The sequence below is a fragment of the Salvelinus alpinus genome, chromosome 30 (assembly GCF_045679555.1).
Source record: "Salvelinus alpinus chromosome 30, SLU_Salpinus.1, whole genome shotgun sequence".
Lineage (NCBI taxonomy): Eukaryota > Metazoa > Chordata > Actinopteri > Salmoniformes > Salmonidae > Salvelinus > Salvelinus alpinus.
In genome coordinates, this window is record NC_092115.1 from 35,171,128 (window position 1) to 35,189,539 (window position 18,412).

Here is an 18,412-nt window from a genome sequence, read left to right on the forward strand (position 1 = left end):
GAGGAGAATAAACTGCTTGGCGCAACCCTAGATTGTAAACTGACATGGTCAAAACATATTGATGCAACGGTAGCTAAGATGGGGAGAGGTCTGTCCGTGATAAAGCGCTACTCTGCTTTCTTGATGTCACAATCAACTAAACAAGACCTACAGGCCTTAGTTTTATCACACCTGAACTACTGCCCAGTTATATGGTCAAGTGCCATAAAAAAGAGCATAAGTAAATTACTGTTGTCTCAGAACAGAGCCGCACGGCTGGCCTTTAAATGTACATGGAGGGCTAATATCGATAACATGCATGTCAATCTCTCCTGGCTCAAAGTAAAGGAGAGATTGACTGAATCACTACTTGTCTTTGTGAATTATACTAAGCGGTGTCAGAGGAAGGTCCCAAAAAATGTCAAAGACTCCAGTCACCCATGTCATAGACTGTTCTCTCTGCTACCGCATGGCAAGCGGTACCAGAACGCCAAGGCTCCTTAACAGCTTCTACCCCCAAACTATAAGGCTGCTGAACAATTAATGAAATGGCCACCCGGACTATTGAAAGCAGCGAACTGTCTGTTCAAACATCTAACACACAGCTCAGACACCTATACATACCCCCACAAGACATACCACCAGGGGTTTCTTCACAGTCCCCAAGTCCATAACAGACTTTGGGAAACACACAGTACCTCATAGAGCCATGACTACATGGGACTCTCTTCCACATCAAGTAACTCAAACGAGCAGTAAAATCAGATTAAAAACACACACGCACACACACAAACACACACACATACTAAAATACTTAACCTGATGTGTTAGCTGTGCTGATACGCACCATTGGCATGACTTCAGTGTCCTATCTCCTGACACCGACCTTGAGCTACATCCAGCTCCCAGTTAGGTCATCACGCTCTGTCAGGGAAGGGTAGAGGTTTGACACAACACCCCCTCTCCTCTCCCCTCACTCCCTCCCCTCCCCTCATCTCCCATCCCTCCCTCCTCTGACCAAGATTACATCTGGCTTGATTGTAGAGTGTCTATGTTTGTTTACGAAGCATTGGTTTGTTAACCAGGACTATTATGGTTTACTTGTTCTAATGGAACAATTGGATTGAGTCATTATTGTTGATTTGTTAGTTTTGTTTGGAGAGATTTTGGTTAAGGCAATTTGACAGGACCCAACAGCCACCCTGTGCTCTTATTACCCTCCAGACTCCCCTCCTACCAGGACTCCCTCTGCCGCCTCTGTGTTCTTCTCAGCCCAGGACCTGGCCCGAGACTGCAGCTTCCTCAAGCCTCTGGCTTCTACCCCTGGGGGCAAGACTCTACCAATTGGTACAGCTCTTCTTCTACTCTTCTTCTATCAAATCAAATGTTATTGGTCACATACACGTGTTTAGCAGATGTTATTGCGGGTGTAGTGAAATGCTTGTTTCTCTAGTTCCAACAGTGCAAGTAATATCTAACAATTTCACAAAAATACACACAATATACACAAATCTAGTAAAGGAGTGGACTTAAGAATATATGAATATTTGGACGAGAAATGTCAGAGTGGCATAGATTAAGACACAGTAGAATACAATACAATACAGTATATACAGTGGGGAGAACAAATATTTGATACACTGCCGATTTTGCAGGTTTTCCAGCTTTTATTTCTTTCATCAAATTCCACGTGTTAGAAGTTTACATACACTCAATTAGTATTTGGTAGCATTGCCTTTCAATTGTTTAACTTGGATCAAACGTTTTGTGTAGCCTTCCACAAGCTTCCCACAATAAGTTGTGTGAATTTTGGCCCATTCCTCCTGACAGAGCTGGTGTAACTGAGTCAGGTTTGTAGGCCTCCTTGCTCGCACACGCTTTGTCAGTTCTGCACACAAATTTTCTATAGGATTGAGGTCAGGGCTTTGTGATGGCCACTCCAATACCTTGACTTTGTTGTCCTTAAGCCATTTTGCCACAAATTTGGAAGTATGTTTGAGTCATTGTCCATTTGGAAGACCCATTTAACTTTAACTTCCTGACTGATGTCTTGAGATGTTGCTTCAATATATCCACATATTTTCTCTTCCTCATGATGCCATCTGTTTTGGGAAGCACACCAGTCCCTCCTGCAGCAACGCACCCCACAACATGATGCTGCCACCCCCGTGCTTCACGTTTGGGATGGTGTTCTTCGGCTTGCCTCCCCCTTTTTCATCCAAACATAACGATGGTCATTATGACCAAACAGTTCTATTTTTGTTTCATCAGACCAGAGGACATTTCTCCAAAAAGTACGATCTTTGTCCCCATGTGCAGTCGCAAACCGTAGTCTGGTTTTTCATGGTGGTTTTGGAGCAGTCAGCTTCTTCCTTGCTGAGGGGCCTTTCAGGTTATGTTGATATAGGACTCGTTTTACTGTGGATAGAGATACTTTTGTACCCGTTTCCTCCAGCATCTTCACAAGGTCCTTTGCTGTTGTTCTGGGATTGATTTGCACTTTTCGCACCAAAGTACATTCATCTCCAGGAGACAGAACACGTCTCCTTCTTGAGCGGTTTGACGGCTGCGTGTTCCCATGGTGTTTATACTTGCATACTATTGTTTGTACAGATGAACGTGGTACCTTCAAGCGTTTGGAAATTGCGCCCAAGGATGAACCAGACTTGTGGAGGTCTACAATTATTTTTCTAAGGTCTTGGCTGATTTCTCTTGATTTTGCCATGATGTCAAGCAAAGAGGCACTGAGTTTGAAGATAGGCCTTGAAATACATCCACAGGTGCACCTCCAATTGACTCAAATGATATCAATTAGACTATCAGAAGCTTCTAAAGCCATGACAACATTTCCTGGAATTATCCAAGCTGTTTAAAGGCACAGTCAACTTAGTGTATGTAAACTTCTGACCCACTGGAATTGTGATACAGTGAATTATAAGTGAAATAATCTGTCTGTAAACAATTGTTGAAAAAATTACTTGTGTAATGCACAAAGTAGATGTCCTAACCGACTTGCCAAAACTATAGTTTGTTAACAAGAAATGTGTGGAGTGGTTGAAAAACAAGTTTTAATGACTCCAACCTAAGTGCACGCAAACTTCCGACTTCAACTGTATATAGGGCAGCAGCATCTAATGTGCAAGTGATGGCTATTTTAAAGTCTGATGGCCTTGAGATAGAAACTGTTTTTCAGTCTCTTGGTCCCTGATTTGATGCACCTGTACTGACCTCGCATTCTGGATGGTAGCGGGGTGAACAGGCAGTGGCTCGGGTGGTTGTTGTACTTGATGATTTTTTTAACCTTCCTGTGACATTGGGTGCTGTAGGTGTCCTAGAGGGCAGGTAGTTTGCCCCCGGTGATGCGTTGGGCACCACCCTCTGGAGAGCCCTACCGTTGCGGGCGGTGCAGTTGCCGTACCAGGTGGTAATACAGTCTGACAGGATGCTCTCATTTGCGCATCACTAAAAGTTTGTGAGGGATTTAGGTGCCAAGCCAAATTTCTTCAGCCTCCTGAGGTCTGTGTGGGTGGACCATTTCAGTTTGTCAGTGATGTGTAGGCCAAGGAACTTGTTTCTGGATGACAATGTGTTAATCTATTGTATGTGTAATTATATATTTAAAGTGTTTTACAGCATGGTACATTATATCTAAATAATATCCAGTAATATTATGCAGACATGCCACATGTGCAATAAGCTTTAGCCCATGTATTTCTAAGGGTCAGGAAATAGCCATCACTTCTGCTATGTGCCCTGGTCTGAGTAGGAGAAGGACCTGTTGCCTAGAAACAGGCTTGTTTACGTGGCCAAGCATAGTCCAGATGGAGCTGTGGCGTGTAGATTAGCCTCTTCTACTGACTGGAGACACACACACATGCGTGCATACACACACACTCCTCATCAATACTGAGCAGAAAATCCCTGTAATGACTTTTTAAGACCTGGCTATCCATTAGCTCGTTTACAAGGTTGTAAGATTGACAGGCCTGGCCTACACATACCAATCAATGTGTTAGCGTAAATGCACACGCAGTGAATCTGAGACTGGAAAGTGCCCCATCAGTTCATTGGCAATAGGAAATCAATAGCTCAGTGTTAGGCGGGCCTAAATCATTCTTATGTATTGTTCAGTCTCTATATTAGGAAGATATCTTTCAGGACAATTGGTTTTATTTTGTAATTATCAAATACATGTATTTATTGTATTTGTTTACTCTTTGTTTACTATGAAGAAGATATAAACACGCACTTCACGTATGGCATCTCTCAAAAGGCTGTCAAAACATTATCTTACGAAAGTTAATTATTTAGCGTTGAATCGTCTGAAAAGGAATTGTGGTGAAATGCATCAATAATGTACGGTGTGTCTGTCTGTGTGTCGGTGTAGTACCCATGGCTTTAAGAGTGAACGGGCCAACCAACGGACTGGGTCCAGACGGCCACCCCCCTTTACTGAGCCCCTCCCAGGTGTCTCTGGGACCCCAGGGACAGGGGTACAGAACCTCCGACCTAGGAGACAACCCTGGTGAGTGCCACATTCTCCTCCCTAACCTCTGTGACGTTGAACATACACAGGAAATGTCTGCTTGTTGTGTTCCTGTTACGGGTGAATTACAATACATATTTACTATTCCGATTCCAATTTAATGTTTCTCTGCACCTGCTTTTTCTTTTTATTACAGATCTTAATTTCTGAAATATGAAGTAGAATGTAGTATAATTGCTCATAGGTCAACATTGTCGAAGCCCTCTGAATTATTTTGAGAACCCAGACTCCGAGAACCTAGACCCCTTTTGAGAACCCAGACCCATATTCTGCAGTTACAACATTAATGAATTTTCATGTTTCTCTTGTATTGTTTTCTGTCCAGTTTCCTCTGCCATGATCTCAGGCCCGCCCAAGAAGCGCCACCGTGGTTGGCACCCTAACCCCCTGGTGCCAGTCCCCCCTACAGTCGTCCCTGTTTCCGCCATCCGACCCATCGTCTGCTCCCCAGGTCTGGCACAGAGCTTTTGATAATGTTTCATTGTTTATTTACATAGGGACACATTCATTTACAACACTGATACACTGAAAAGGCAACAGTTAGATGAATTGCACCATCACACCACAGCGTATGTTAACATCCAGAGCGTGTCCTGAATAGATACAGCCCTAGTAGACTTTGTTTCAAGAGGAATTCTTTGAAATGTCATGTACCACCTACACTCTTAGGAAAAAAAGGTGATATCTAGAACCTAAACGTGTTCTTCGGCTGTTCCCATAGTTTGAAGAGACATTTTTGTTCCAGGTTAAACCCCTTTGGGTTCAATGTAGAACCCTTTTGATTTTTTTTTTAGAAGAGTGTACTGTAGCCCCAGCAATTGTGAAAACGTGTGTGTGTGTGTGTGTGTGTGTGTGTGTGTGTGTGTGTGTGTGTGTGTGTGTGTGTGTGTGTGTGTGTGTGTGTGTGTGTGTGTGTGTGTGTGTGTGTGTGTGTGTGTTGTGTGTGTGTGTGTGTGTGTGTGTGTGTGTGTGTGTGTGTGTGTGTGTGTGTGTGTGTGTGTGTGTGTGTGTGTGTGTGTGTGTGTGTGAGAGAGAGAGAGGGAGAGTGCATGTTAGATCTGACGTTGATTACTACATTGACCTTGCTTTTCGGGAGAAGGAAGGACAAAATGTCCATGAAATTCTCTGTTGTCAGGGGTGATTCATTCAGCATCTCCATGGAGATGCAGGTTAGTGCAGATCTGCGCAGAAGCTGAAAGAGTGGGTACAAATGATCTTTAAGAATTAGAAAGGTCCTGATTTCCAGGATCTGCTTAATATGCAGCTGTATTGTAATCACAGTATTAACATGGTGTGTCTATTTCTGAACAGGCTCTGTGCTGGCCATGCCCACTCCTCAGCTGCCTGTAGCAGGTGTCCTTCAGCCCCAACCCGTCACTGCTGGAGAGACTGTCATCGTCCCTGACAACCTGCTCAACACCTCAGGAGTCCGTCCTGTTATCCTCATCGGTAAATCCTCCTCATAAAACTGTAATCTCAATTTAAAAAGACACTTGTACTGTACCAGGGTGTGATTTAGAGAAAAGAAAGAAAGACACACTCTATATAACTCCCAATTATTTAATGAAGCAACATTTCAGGACACAGTGTCTTCCTCAGGGTATATGATTGACTGACTGATTCTGGTGTTTGGTTTGCAGGGCACGGCACATTACCATACTTCTATGGGAACGTGGGGGACATTGTGGTGAGCCCCCTGCTGGTGAGCTGCTATAAGGGCAAGCAGTTGACTGAGAAGACACTGGCCAGCCTGGGACTGACTGGCAGCCAACTATTCAGTGTGGAGACCATGATCCTCCTCACCCTGCAGTACCTTGCACGGCTAGGTAAAGGCCTCAAAAGACTAATGCGCGTGCACACACACACACACACACACACACACACACACACACACACACACACACACACACACACACACACACACACACACACACACACACACACACACACACACACACACACACACACACACACACACACTGTTACATATGAAAGGCTTATTTAAAAAGGTTTAATCAGACATTGAGGCTAATAGTTGGGAGGCTGAGCTAAGCCAAAGCCTGGTTGTTTTAAAGTTTGGTAACACTGATGAGGTAGTTTGGTAACACTGATGAGGTAGTTGGACCCCGCTCCACCATTGTAACTCAAAGTGCTCCATTAACTGCTGCTGCTGCACTTACTGTCACTAATGCACTTTAGTGGCTCCAAATAGCTAGCATGACCCTGAGTTGCTAAGAACTGTAATTTACTATGCTTCTCAGAGTCATGACTGAAGAAGGACATGGATAATATGAATCTAGCTGTTTTTTCTGTCCGTCGGCAGGACAGAACAGCAGAGTCCGGTAAAGTCAGGGGGGGGTGGTGTATGTCTCTTTGTTAACAACAGCTGGTGCGCAATCTCTAATATTAAGGAAGGCTCTGGATTCTGCTCGCTTGAGTTAGAATACCTCATAAGCTGTAGACCATACTATTTACTATCTGTATTTTTCGTAGGTGTCTATTTACCACCACAGACTGATGCTGGCACTAAGGCCGCACTCAATGAGCTGTGTAGGGCCATAAGAAAATAAGAAAATGCTCATCCAGAGGCGGAGCTCCCAGTGGCCGGTGATTTTGTTGCAGGAAAACTGAAATCCCTTTTACCTAATTTCTACCAGAATGTCACCTGTGCAACTAGAGGGATACAAATTGTCACCTTTACTCCACATACAGAGACAAATACATAAAAGCTCTACCCCGCTTTCCATTTGGCAAATCGGACAATAAGTCTATCCTTCTGATTCCTGCTTACAAGCAAAAACTCAAACAGGAAGTACCAGTGACGCGCTCAATACGGAAAGTGTTCCGATGAAGCGGATGCTAAGCTACAGGACTGTTTCGCTAGCACAGACTGGAATATGTTCCAGGATTCATCCGATGGCATTGAGGAGTTTACCACATCAGTCACCGGCTTCATTAATAAGTGCATCTACGACATTGTCCCCACAATGACCATACGTACTTATCCCAACCAGAAGCCATGGATTACAGGCAACATCCACACTGAGCTAAAGGTTAGAGCTGCTGCTTTCAAGGAGCAGGACACTAATCCGGACACTTATGAGAAATCCCGCTATGCCCTCCAACAAAACAGGCACAGCGTCATTACAGGACTAAGATCGAATCCTACTACACTGGCTCTGACGCTCGTCGGATGTGGCAGGGCTTGTAAACTATCACGGAATAAAAAGGAAAATCCAGCCAAGAGCTGCCCAGTGACGCGAGTCTACTAGACAAACTAAATACCTTCTATTCTCGATTCGAGGCTAGCAACACTTAACCATGCGTGAGAGCACCAGCTGTTCCGGACAATTATATGATCACACTCCCCGTAGCCAATGTGAGTAAGAACTTTAAACAGGTTAACATTCACAAGGCCGCAGGGCCAGATGGATTAGCAGGAAGCATACTCAGAGCATGCGCTGACCAGCTGGCAAGTGTCTTCACTGACATTTTCAACCTCTCTCTGACCCAGTCTGTAATACCTACATATTTCCAGCTAATCACCATAGTCCTTGTGCCTAAGTACACCAAGGTAACCTGAGTACAGCCCCGTAGCACTCACATCTGTAGCCATGAAATGCTTTGAAATGCTGGTCATGGCTCACATCAACAACATCATCCCAGAAACCCTGGACCCACTCTAATTTCCATACCGCCCCAACAGATCTACAGATGATGCAATCTCTATTGCACTCCACAATGCCTTTTCCCACCTGGACAAAAGGAACCCCTACGTGAGAATGACGTTCATTGAGTACAGCTCAGCGTTCAACACCATAGTGCCCTCTAAGCACATCACTAAGCTAAGGACCCTGGGATTGAACACATCCCTCTTCAACTGGGTCCTGGACTTCCTGATGGTCCACCCCCAGGTGGTAAAGGGTAGGCAACAATACATCTGCTACGCTGACTCTCAAGAAGGAGGCCGAGTGCGTGGCTGCGCACGAATCCAACACCATCATCAAGTTTGCCTACGACACAACGGTGGTAGGCCTGATAACCAACGACGATGAGACAGCCATAGGGAGGAGGCCAGGATAACAACCTCTCCCTCAATGTTGGCAAGACAAAGGAGCTTTTCGTGGACAACAGGAAACGGTGGGCCGCACACGCCCCCATTCACATCGACGGGGCTGTTGTAAAGCGGGTCGAGAGCTTCAAGTTCCTCAGTGTCCACATCACTAAGGACCTATCATGGTAAAAAAAACTCCATAAGACAGTCATGAAGAGGGCATGACAACACCTCTCCCCCCTCAGGAGGTTGAAAAGATTTAGCATGGGCCCTCAGATCCTCAAAAAGTTCTACAGCTGCACCATTGAAAGCATCTTGACTGGCTGCATCTTGACTGGTATGGCAACCTCTCGGCATCTGACCGCAAGTTCACACAGAGGGTAGTGTGTACGGCCCAGTACATCACTGGGGCCAAACTCCCTGCCATCCAGGACCTCTAAACCAGGTAGTGTCAGAGGAAGGCCCTAAATATTGTCAAAGACTCCAGCCACCCAAGTCATAGACTGTTCTCTTTGCTCCCGCACGGCAAGTGGTACCAGAGTGCCAAGACTGTGACCAAAAGGCTCCTTAACAGCTACTACCCCCAAGCTATAAGACTGCTGGACAGTTAATCAAATGGCTACCCGGACAATTTACCTTGACCCCCTTTGTTATTTATTTCTTTATCTTAATTGTTTTGCACTGGCTCTATGCACACTCACTAGACTCTACCCACACACTCACACATACTACACTGACACTCCAACACACACACACACACACACACACACACACACACACACACACACACTACATACGCTCACAAACACAAAACACACACACACACATGCATGTTGACACCACACCACACACTGATTGCCTAGTCACTTTTACCCTTACCCACAGGTACATAAAATACTGTATTAACTCTATTACCTCATACCAAAACACATTGACTCAATACTGGTACTCCTTGTATATATCCTTGTTATTGTTTTTATTGTGTTACTATTTCCTTTTTTATTTAGCAAATATTTGTCTTAATTTTTAACTCTGCACTGTTGAGAAATTAGATTTGATTGTCTTGTTCACATTCTGAAAACATAACAGCATCATCGACGGCAAAACACAGCAAGTAGACATGGGAAACTGTATTTCTTTCCTCACTTCACCTCTCCTCTCCTTCCCTCCCCACTCCAGGTTCGGAGCAGATCCCTCTGAGGGAGGAGTTTGAGCACATCGTGCTGAAGGCCATGTTAGTTTGTCCTGGAGGTCCCTCCATCTCTCCGACCCAGCTGCCCTGGTTGGCCCGCCTGGAGGCCAGTGTCTCTGGGGGCAGTGTCCAGGTCCTGGTCACCTACAACTCCCTGGGAGAAGGCATCTCTGAGTCCCTGCGCTCGCTTTGTGACGGTCCGCCCTACCAGCAGTGCCTGCCCACCTACGTGGTTATTGTGTGTACCTCCAAGATGAGCGGCAACGAGTTCTGTGTGCTCGCGCTGGGTGAGTGTTCCTCCATACAGCCTGTACACTACGATACTTAGATGTGGTGTGTCTGTATTTTTATAGCATACTAAAGGAAGTAATTACAGTAGGTGAGCCTTGCCTGAGACCTTAAGACTTGCGTAAGCTCCCAGAGCTAATGCCTAGGCTTTAGCTCTGCGGGCTAGCACAGTCTTGCGGCGCAAAGGAGACTCTGGCTCGTTCATACTTGTCTGTATGGGTCTTACAGGGAAGTACCAGGCACGAGCGCTAGCCGAGGGAATGCTCACCACCAATGAGTTCCTGAAGGAGATCAGCTACGAGCTCATAACAGGGAAAGTCAGTGTCCTGGCGTCACACTTCAAAACCACCTCACTCGGTGAGTATTCTAGATGCCTTGGGACACGACATCAATGGAAAACACTCAAAGGTCATTTCTAAGGAGGAAAAGTAATGATTTAGGTAGCCCAATGAATCAATCAATCAATCAAACATGAGCTGTGTTTCAAAGACATCAAGGACAATGGCACATATTTACCTTCCTAAATGCCGACTGGCCCATTCCAGCTAGGCAGTCACAGGACTGAAACGAGACACTGTGCCACAAACAGACAGACATCAATATTTGATGAGTAGATTATGTTTCTGTAGCTGCTGTGTCTGTGTCTGTGTCTGTGAGTGTGAGTGTGAGTGTGTGTGAGTGTGAGTGTGAGTGTGTGTGAGTGTGTGTGTGAGTGTGTGTGTGAGTGTGTGTGTGAGTGTGTGTGTGAGTGTGTGTGTGAGTGTGTGTGTGAGTGTGTGTGAGAGTGTGTGTGTGTGTGAGTGTGAGTGTGAGTGTGAGTGTGAGTGTGAGTGTGAGTGTGTGTGAGAGTGTGAGTGTGAGTGTGAGTGTGAGTGTGAGTGTGAGTGTGTGTGAGAGTGTGAGTCTCTGTCTCTGTCTCTGTCTCTGTCTCTGTCTCTGTCTCTGTCTCTGTCTCTGTCTCTGACTGGTGGTGGCCTGCTATGTTGTTGTTTCCAGGGGACAACCTGGACAAGCAGCTGGTGCGTATCCAGCGGCGACGGAAGGGCCAGGTCATCCAGCCCTTCCAGGGCGATGTCACTGACCACATCCACTCCCAGGATGCAGCCACCATGGTGCCACCCTCTGAGTCAGGTGAGGCACGGCCTCTGTCTGGCACCTCTTCTGACCCTTCCTCCTCTTTCTGCTGGAGACTCTGACGCTATGAAGCTTCTGGATGGATAGATATGATAAGAAGCTACAGTATATACTATATACTTGGCTCTAAGTTTCCAGTATGATGACATGTGTCCCCCCCCCCTCACCCCTCCAGAGCTGCTGAGTGAGATGTTTCAGATCCACCCTCCCCAGCTCAATGTAGCCAGGAGCCTGCTCTCCCAGGTGTGCTCCATAGCAGACTCAGGGAGCCAGAGTCTGGACCTGGGACGCTTTTGCAAGGTGGACTTCCTGGTTCTGGTTCCTCCGTCCCACATCCTGGTGAACCAGACTGCTCAACGCATCCGACAATCAGGTACTCATGATTAGGATCGGAAGGCAGCACTAGGCAATACTACAATTGGTGAATAAAAATAATTTCTAGTTGGTTATCTACAAGAGGTCCATGTCAAGACTATCTCTACCTGTTTTTATTTTACAAGATTTCTTAGTTACGTGCGTTGGACTTTTTGTCATCTCTTTCTGCCCGTCTCTAAAAGGAGTGCTAGTAGACCTGGGTATAGAGGATGCGTCCTCAGCCCACCAGAGGTCCGACAAGTATGTGGTGCGTCTAGACGGAGACGTCCACGGCAAGATGGAGGCCTTCATGAGGAAGGTCAAACAGAACCCCTACACCCTGTTTGTCCTCATCCACGACAACTCCCACGTGGACCTGACCAGGTACCACACACACACGCATGTCGAACACACACACACATTTGAGTATTCAAATTGTGCCGCTGACACTTGGTTCTGACAGATGTAGTAACTGAAAACATTGGTTAGAAGGTCTGTCCTCGGCATCACAGTGTACTGAATAAGAACAGAACAGCCCAAGCCAAGACAGAACAAGACAGAGAAGAGCAGAGGCTTCTTTTTAGTCATACATATAGAACAGGACAGAACAAGTTTCCCCAAAGGAAACCTCTTTTTTGTTTCCTCTCTCTGTGTAGTGCCCTGTCTGGTTCGGTGTGCCACGGGGAGCTTCAGGGTCTGGCTGACAGGGTGGTAAACTGCCACGAGGTTCTGGAGGCTATGAATCTGCTGGTGCTGCAGGTCAGCTGCTTCCCATTCACCCTGCAGACACGACAGTCCCGCATCAGCATCCACAATGAGGTGCACTGGCCAGCCAACACTGACAGCTTGGTGAGTGGCCCTGCGTTAGTGGTTCATCTCTGCCACCTGGTGGCAGCTATATGGAATTACATGTACATTATTTGAGTAATTCTAACAGACACTTATCAATAGCAATTTACAATCAGTCCGTCAGTCAGTACACTCAACTAAGGAAGCAAAACAACCACATATAACAATCACCTTCTAAGTTAAACCTTCTAAATGACCTCTATGTGAGAGCCACCATTCTGCCATATCTGCACACCCCAGTAGGAGCAGTCCTCAATATAAATGAATGGAATTCTACAGTATTTCAATTAAATGTTTCAAGTACAAAATTACGTGTTATTATTATTTGTTGTTGTAGTGGGGACAGTAACATTAGTAATCTTTAAAAATGGAAAATGTAAGGAAAATGTAGGAAAAAATTATCTCACATAATCATAATCATTTAAAAGTATGCATTAAGGTGTCTGTAATATAATAAACGTGGGAAAAACAGATGTAAACATTAATAAATGCATTTCTATAGCTTTTTTACAATTTTGGGGGAGTGCCAAGATGGAGGCAAGTTGGCTTCAACACAGCTCCCCCCTATTGGTGTCTAGTGTATATATACATTATTGGTCAGACATGTAGATGTAACTAATAGACAGAGAGATTAGTCAATTTGCTCAGACAGCAGCTGATGTTCCTGTGTTCCACCCATAGGGGGAGCTGTCTCCTAAGGAGCTGGTGTACTTTGGCCTGAGGGACTACAGCAGCTCTCTGCAGTGGGGGGTGGCCAGTCCCATCCTGCGCTGTGACGATGCCTTCGAGAAGATGATCAACACACTGCTGGAGAGGTCAGTCAGTCACTCGGGGTCCGGGTTTAGGGGTCATAAAATCTCTAAGGGTGTTTTAACATATGGTCCTCTTCAGTGGAGGCTGGTGGGAGGAGCTAGTTGAGGACGGGCTCATTGTAATTGCTGGAATGGAACAAATGGAACGGAGTCAATGGTTTCCGTATGTTTTATGTGTTTGATAACATCCATTCCAGCCATTATAATGAGCCCGTCCTCCTATAGCCCCTCCCACCAGCCTCCACTGGTCCTCTTTAAAAGAACCGATCTCAGTCCTCTTAAAAAAAGCTAAAGAACTCAGTTCTCTTTGTATTCACACTGCTCTTGCCTTTGAATGAGGGCACCCGGACATTTTGCCGGTTCACTTATTTTGTGGTTCGAGTCCTCTTTGCGTTCATATTGCTATGTTTTGAAAGGAACCAAGATATTTTTCAAACATTCACTCAATGCACTTTTTTTCCGTGAACTGCACATCATCTTCTCTCTTTTGTGACACCGATGTCAGGGGTTATGGCAGGGGAAACGTTGTTCCAATAGTCTAGTGTGTGGTGCGGGAATAATGACAAGGGAACCTGGGTAGTGTTGTGTTCACATTGCCCTCAAAAAGGGAACCAGACTGCGAACCTAAATCGAGATGGTCTCAGTTTGGTTTGCTTCAGGGGCTCTTTGTTTTATTTTGTAATTTATACCTCCTTTTTTACTTCCAAATTTCGTGATTACAATCTTGTCTCATTGCTGCACCTCTCCAATGGGAGAGGCGAAGGTCGAGTCATGCGTCCTCCGAAACATGACCCGCCTGTTATTATCTGTATGTGAATAACTCATATCGGAGAGTTTGGTAAACTGCAAGCATAATCCTTTCCTCAGGTATAACATGTTACAGGTCACATCCTAATCAGACACTCATAATGCACCTGTTTATATAACCTAGATAGATGCCCCACTAGCGCCATCTCTGGGTTGGCATTATGCCCATTATCTTAACATCTTCCTTTCCATTTTGATACCTCAGTGAAAATACCTATTTACATTATCAACACCTATTTTATATTTATAAGATAAAAAAATGAATTGTCCATCTCTTAAGGGACATGGTCCCCATACCGCCGGGGCGGTCTTATGTTATCCCTTGTCCTAGTGTGTCGCACTGGTAGCATATTGGCACCTCGGATGTTGGGCACCTCTGGGATCCTCAGGTCCTCTCCTGCCACCTCGGATGTTGGGCACCTCTGGGATCCTCAGGTCCTCTCCTGGCACCTCGGATATTGGGCACCTCTGGGAGCCTCAGGGCCTCTCCTTCCTCTTCCACATTCTCCTGAAATTGTGGAGGCACGGTCGGCAGAGATAACTGCTCTGGTGGGGTCTTCCGCGTCTCCTCATTATGTGTCCTGCCCACACCACGCAGAGGATATTCCCAGTCTCCCCTTGTGGCCCTCCTGTGCCCTATGCTCTCCTGAACTGGGTGTATGTCCTTCCGGTTCCTTCGATACTTTCGGCCCTTTACTTCCACTTCATATAACCTTGCGCTGATGTGCCCTATGCATGTGCCAATACTCCATGTGGCATCCCTGGGGTGAGGTGACAGGAGCACTCTGACAGCTTGGCCTTGTTTTATTACAGGCAGATTTTTTGCATGCTGGTCATAGTAATGTTTTGACTTGTCCTGACGTGCACGTTTGTGTGCCTGAACATCCCCAATGACCTTTGGTGCGAGGAGCTTGGGAGTTGTTGGCAACAGAGAGCGGGTGCGTATAGACATTAAGCTCTGTACAGGACTGCTGCCGAAGTTCCATCATGTGACCTCCTCACCCTACCACAGTCAGAGTAATGGTAAGGCGGAGTCAGCAGTGAAAATAGCAAAGACTCTCGTCACAAAGGCTATGCAGGAAGGCACAGATGTGTGGCAAGCCATTTAGGCTGTGGAGAAATACTCCCACAGAGAGATCCCACATCTGCAAGCAAAGAAAAGTCTTGACTCGTGAACTGTGGCCCATTATCCGTAACTACACCACTGTCAGGTATGCCATATCTGCTAAACTGCTGCTTACAACAGTCAATGATGCAAGCGGCTGTTGTGTCAATCAATTTCTCCACCTCCCAAAAATCTGAATAGTAGTCCACTACAATCAGAAAAAGAACGTGAACAGATCCATTCCCACTTTCGACTAAGGACGTGCTGGTACGTCATGTGGGTGCAGCGTTTCCTTTTGCTGCTTAGGTAGATTAGCATTACATATGCTGCACACAGCCACAAAATGTTAAATTTCTTGGGTCATGTTGGGCCAGAATACTGAGTCTCTGGCTTTCCTGAGACTGGCTTCGACCCCTGAGTGCCCTGCATGGATACGAGAGAGAATCATCGGGCGTAGAGTTCAAGGCACTACCACCCTGTCTCCTTTGTAGATGACCTCTTCCTGCATTGTGAGTTTGTCTCTGCCCAGTAGTCCCTCACCAGTATAGGCGGACTCTTTCTTGTGTCCAGCCAGCCTCTTAGGATCTTCCCGTGTGTCACGTGTGCTCCTTCTCCAGCCTCTAGGTCACCAGGCTGCTCGTTAGGGCGCACACCTGTCACCAGCGTTAGGCGCATAATGGACTCACCTGGACTCCATCACCTCCTTGACTACCTGCCCTTTATATGTCACTCCCTTTGGTTTCTTTCTTTCGCTGTTTGTGTTTTGTGTTCATTGTTTATTTTATTTATTCAAACATTCACTCCCTGAACTTGCTTCCCGACTCCCAGCGCACATCGTTACACCGTGTCTGCGTGGCGATGTTTTGATCAGTAGCATGGTTCACATCTTCAAACTCAGTAGCATGGTTCTGGTCTCCGATTGGAGGCGTGGGTTCAAATCCCAGTTCTGACACCATGTTATTATCTGTATGCGAATAACTCACATCGGAGAGTTTGGTAAACTGCTAGCATAATCCTTTCCTTACAAGTTACAGGTCTGTTTATATATCCTAGATAGGTGCCCCACTAGCGCCATCTCTGGGTTGGCATTATGCCCATTATCTTAACACTGCCAAACCGCGCTTCTTAACCCCCCTTCGCTTAACCCAGAGGCCAGCTGCACCAATGTGTAGGAGGAAACACCGCTCAACTGACGACCGAAGTCAGCCTGCAGGCGCCCGGTCCACAAGGAGTCGCTAGAGCGCGATGAGCCAAGTAAAGTCCCCCCGGCCAAAACCTCCCCTAACCCAGAAGACGCTGGGCCAATTGTGCGCCGCCCTATGGGACTCCCGGTCACAGCCGGTAGTGACGCCGCAACACTGCAATGCAGTGCCTTAGACCGCTGCACCACTCGGGAGGCCTCTTTTGAAGGGTCTGAGAACAAGTTTGAGAACACCATAAGGAGGTTTAGGGACAAGTTTAAAGCTGATAGGCAATGCCTCTCTTCCTCTCTCTCACACACTCGCTGTAATAAAAGTCAAACATATATACAGTGGGGAGAACAAGTATTTGATACACTGCCGATTTTGCAGGTTTTCCTACTTACAAAGCATGTAGAGGTCTGTAATTTTTATCATAGGTACACTTCAACTATGAGAGACGGAATCTAAAACAAAAATCCAGAAAATCACATTGTATGATTTTTAAGTAATTAATTTGCATTTTATTGCATGACATAAGTATTTGATCACCTACCAACCAGTAAGATTTCCGGCTCTCACAGACCTGTTAGTTTTTCTTTAAGACACCCTCCTGTTCTCCTCTCATTACCTGTATTAACTGCACCTGTTTGAACTCGTTACCTGTATAAAAGACACCTTTCCACACACTCAATCAAACAGACTCCAACCTCTCCACAATGGCCAAGACCAGAGAGCTGTGTAAGGACATCAGGGATGAAATTGTAGACCTGCACAAGGCTGGGATGGGCTACAGGACAATAGGCAAGCAGCTTAGTGAGAAGGCAACAACTGTTGGCGCAATTATTAGAAAATGGAAGAAGTTCAAGATGACGGTCAATCACCCTCGGTCTGGGGCTCCATGCAAGATCTCACCTCGTGGGGCATCAATGATCATGAGGAAGGTGAGGGATCAGCCCAGAACTACACGGCAGGACCTGGTCAATGACCTGAAGAGAGCTGGGACCACAGTCTCAAAGAAAACCATTAGTAACACACTACGCCGTCATGGATTAAAATCCTGCAGCGCACGCAAGGTCCCCCTGCTCAAGCCAGCGCATGTCCAGGCCCGTCTGAAGTTTGCCAATGACCATCTGGATGATCCAGAGGAGGAATGGGAGAAGGTCATGTGGTCTGATGAGACAAAAATAGAGCTTTTTGGTCTAAACTCCACTCGCTGTGTTTGGAGGAAGAAGAAGGATGAGTACAACCCCAACAACACCATCCCAACTGTGAAGCATGGAGGTGGAAACATCATTCTTTGGGGATGCTTTTCTGCAAAGGGGACAGGACGACTGCACCGTATTGAGGGGAGGATGGATGGGGCCATGTATCGCGAGATCTTGGCCAACAACCTCCTTCCCTCAGTAAGAGCATTGAAGATGGGTCGTGGCTGGGTCTTCCAGAATGACAACGACCCAAAACACACAGCCAGGGCAACTAAGGAGTGGCTCCGTAAGAAGCATCTCAAGGTCCTGGAGTGGCCTAGCCAGTCTCCAGACCTGAACCCAATAGAAAATCTTTGGAGGGAGCTGAAAGTCCGTATTGCCCAGCGACAGCCCCGAAACCTGAAGGATCTGGAGAAGGTCTGTATGGAGGAGTGGGCCAAAATCCCTGCTGCAGTGTGTGCAAACCTGGTCAAGAACTACAGGAAACGTCTGATCTCTGTAATTGCAAACAAAGGTTTCTGTACCAAATATTAAGTTCTGCTTTTCTGATGTATCAAATACTTATGTCATGCAATAAAATGCTAATTAATTACTTAAAAATCATACAATGTGATTTTCTGGATTTTTGTTTTAGATTCCGTCTCTCACAGTTGAAGTGTACCTATGATAAAAATTACAGACCTCTACATGCTTTGTAAGTAGGAAAACCTGCAAAATCGGCAGTGTATCAAATACTTGTTCTCCCCACTGTATATACACATCTTTCATTTTTATTTTATTTCTTACATATCAACAATTTTTTAAAGTTCAAGATCATCAGAAAGCCCCCAAAAAGCTGCTCAACCAGTTCACCTGGACACCAAACCTGCCTTGACACAACTAACACCAACTAACACCTCTCCTCTC

At 46.0% G+C, this 18,412-nt stretch overlaps 1 protein-coding gene across 3 annotated transcripts in view; it reads left to right on the top strand.

Annotated features, from left to right (window-relative positions):
* greb1l (GREB1 like retinoic acid receptor coactivator) overlaps positions 1-18,412 on the top strand; it is a 119,277-nt gene that overhangs the window by 90,015 nt on the left and 10,850 nt on the right. For 2 of the 3 annotated variants that reach the window (XM_071375917.1, XM_071375916.1), the window contains exons 8-19: positions 1,204-1,326; positions 4,367-4,504; positions 4,851-4,976; positions 5,837-5,974; positions 6,166-6,351; positions 9,759-10,058; positions 10,288-10,416; positions 11,056-11,190; positions 11,369-11,566; positions 11,751-11,931; positions 12,204-12,396; positions 13,078-13,211. In XM_071375917.1, the coding sequence (XP_071232018.1) occupies positions 1,204-1,326; positions 4,367-4,504; positions 4,851-4,976; positions 5,837-5,974; positions 6,166-6,351; positions 9,759-10,058; positions 10,288-10,416; positions 11,056-11,190; positions 11,369-11,566; positions 11,751-11,931; positions 12,204-12,396; positions 13,078-13,211 (1,981 nt within the window). The remainder of the gene's footprint in view (positions 1-1,203; positions 1,327-4,366; positions 4,505-4,850; positions 4,977-5,836; positions 5,975-6,165; positions 6,352-9,758; positions 10,059-10,287; positions 10,417-11,055; positions 11,191-11,368; positions 11,567-11,750; positions 11,932-12,203; positions 12,397-13,077; positions 13,212-18,412) is intronic. The other variant, XM_071375919.1, reaches the window with a different exon arrangement.